At 64.2% G+C, this 1,678-nt stretch overlaps 1 protein-coding gene across 1 annotated transcript in view; it reads left to right on the top strand.

Moving 5' to 3' along the window:
* Positions 1 to 409: 409 nt before the first annotated feature.
* LOC104124944 (G-protein coupled receptor family C group 5 member C-like) overlaps positions 410 to 1,678 on the top strand; it is a 9,370-nt gene continuing 8,101 nt past the window's right edge. Inside the window, exons 1-2 of the mRNA XM_009637336.1 lie at positions 410 to 545; positions 916 to 1,673. Of these exons, the coding sequence (XP_009635631.1) occupies positions 410 to 545; positions 916 to 1,673 (894 nt within the window). The remainder of the gene's footprint in view (positions 546 to 915; positions 1,674 to 1,678) is intronic.

The following is a 1,678-nucleotide window of genomic DNA, read 5'->3' on the forward strand; positions in this document are numbered from 1 at the left end:
CGGGTGGCACCCAGCCCGGCCCGGGAGCCAGGGCCTCGCACACCCTGGGCAGCCGCCCAAGAACGTGGTGTTTTGATCCGGTTTTCTTCAAGGCAATAAACGAAGCCGGGGGATAAACAAGGAGCACCTCCAGTAGCGGAGCCACCCTCCGCTGCGGGGATGGGGACCGTCACCCTGGGTGTCCCCGAGGGGTTGGATCCTGGGTCCCTTGTCCTGCAGCATCCGTGGGCACAGGCAGCTCCAAAAGGGGCTGTTGCAGCAGACCTGGGGCAACTACACCCATGGGAGCCAACCCGCCTTGAAGCCCCCTGTGCCACGTCCTGGCTGAGCCCCTGCCTGGGTGCCACCAGGGCCCTCGTCCCCCTGACCATCCCTGTCTCCCCTCGCAGCTGGTCCGTGGTGGATGGCGATGGTCCCAGTGCCCAACAGCACAGCGGTGGTGTGGGCCGGCGAGGCGGCATGGCCGGAGCCAGAGCGGTCACCCTGTATGGTTGGCATCTTCCCCATCGTGTATTACAGCGTCCTGCTGGGGCTGGGGCTGCCAGGTGAGGAGGCTGGGGTGGGGAGGCTGCCTGGGAGCACGGGGGGGCAGCACCCACCTGGGTGCTGAGCCCCTGCAAAGGGTTCTGAGCTGTGCCCCCATAGCCCAGCCTGTGCCCTCTGCTGCCAGCAGAGCCTCAGCTCCCAGCCCCAGGGCTTTTGGGGATGATGGTATTTGCGTTGCTTGGGCTGACACAGGGAACAGATTAATCAGCTCAGCAAATCCCCACCGTGCTGTGATATTTATAGCTCCGCACTCCAGCTGGAGCCTGGGGCCGCTCGCCCTGCAGCCCTGGGAGAAGCTGGGCACCCTGGGGGTCCTGGGTGCTGTGAGCCCCGGGGTCTCACCACCACACATCGCTGCCCTCCCTCCAGTGAACATCCTGACCGCCGTGGCCCTGTCCCGCCTGGCCACGAGGACCAAGAAGTCATCGTACTGGTACCTGCTGGCCCTCACCACCTCTGACATCCTCACCCAGGTCTTCATCATCTTTGTGGGCTTCATCCTGCAGACAGCCATCCTGGCCCGGGCGGTGCCCAGCGCCTTCATCCACACCGTCAATGTGCTGGAGTTCACAGCCAACCACGCCTCCATCTGGGTCACCGTCCTGCTGACCGTGGACCGCTACGTGGCCTTCTGCCACCCGCTGCGGTACCGCACCGTCTCCTACCCACAGCGTACCCGCAAGATCATCGGGGCCGTCTTCGCTGTGGCTCTGGCCACGGGCATCCCTTTCTACTGGTGGCTGGATGCGTGGCGTGATGCCGACCCCCCCACCACCCTCGACACAGTGCTCAAGTGGGTGCACTGCATCACCATCTACTTCTTGCCCTGCAGCATCTTCCTGGCCACCAACTCCATCATCATCTGCAAGCTGAAGCGGCGGAGATGCTCGAGGGGTGGCCGATCCCACCTGAGCAAGACCATGGCCCTCCTCCTGGCCGTCACCACCGTCTTCATCGTGCTCTGGGCTCCCCGGACCATCGTCATGATCTGCCACCTCTACGTGGCCTCGGTTAAGAAGGACTGGCGCGTGCACTTGGCCTTGGACATCGCCAACATGGTGGCCATGCTCAACACCACCCTCAACTTCTTTCTCTACTGCTTCGTCAGCCAGACCTTCCGCCGCACGGTGGG

This window comes from Egretta garzetta, unplaced genomic scaffold (assembly GCF_000687185.1).
Source record: "Egretta garzetta isolate BGI_Z169 unplaced genomic scaffold, ASM68718v1 scaffold780, whole genome shotgun sequence".
Lineage (NCBI taxonomy): Eukaryota > Metazoa > Chordata > Aves > Pelecaniformes > Ardeidae > Egretta > Egretta garzetta.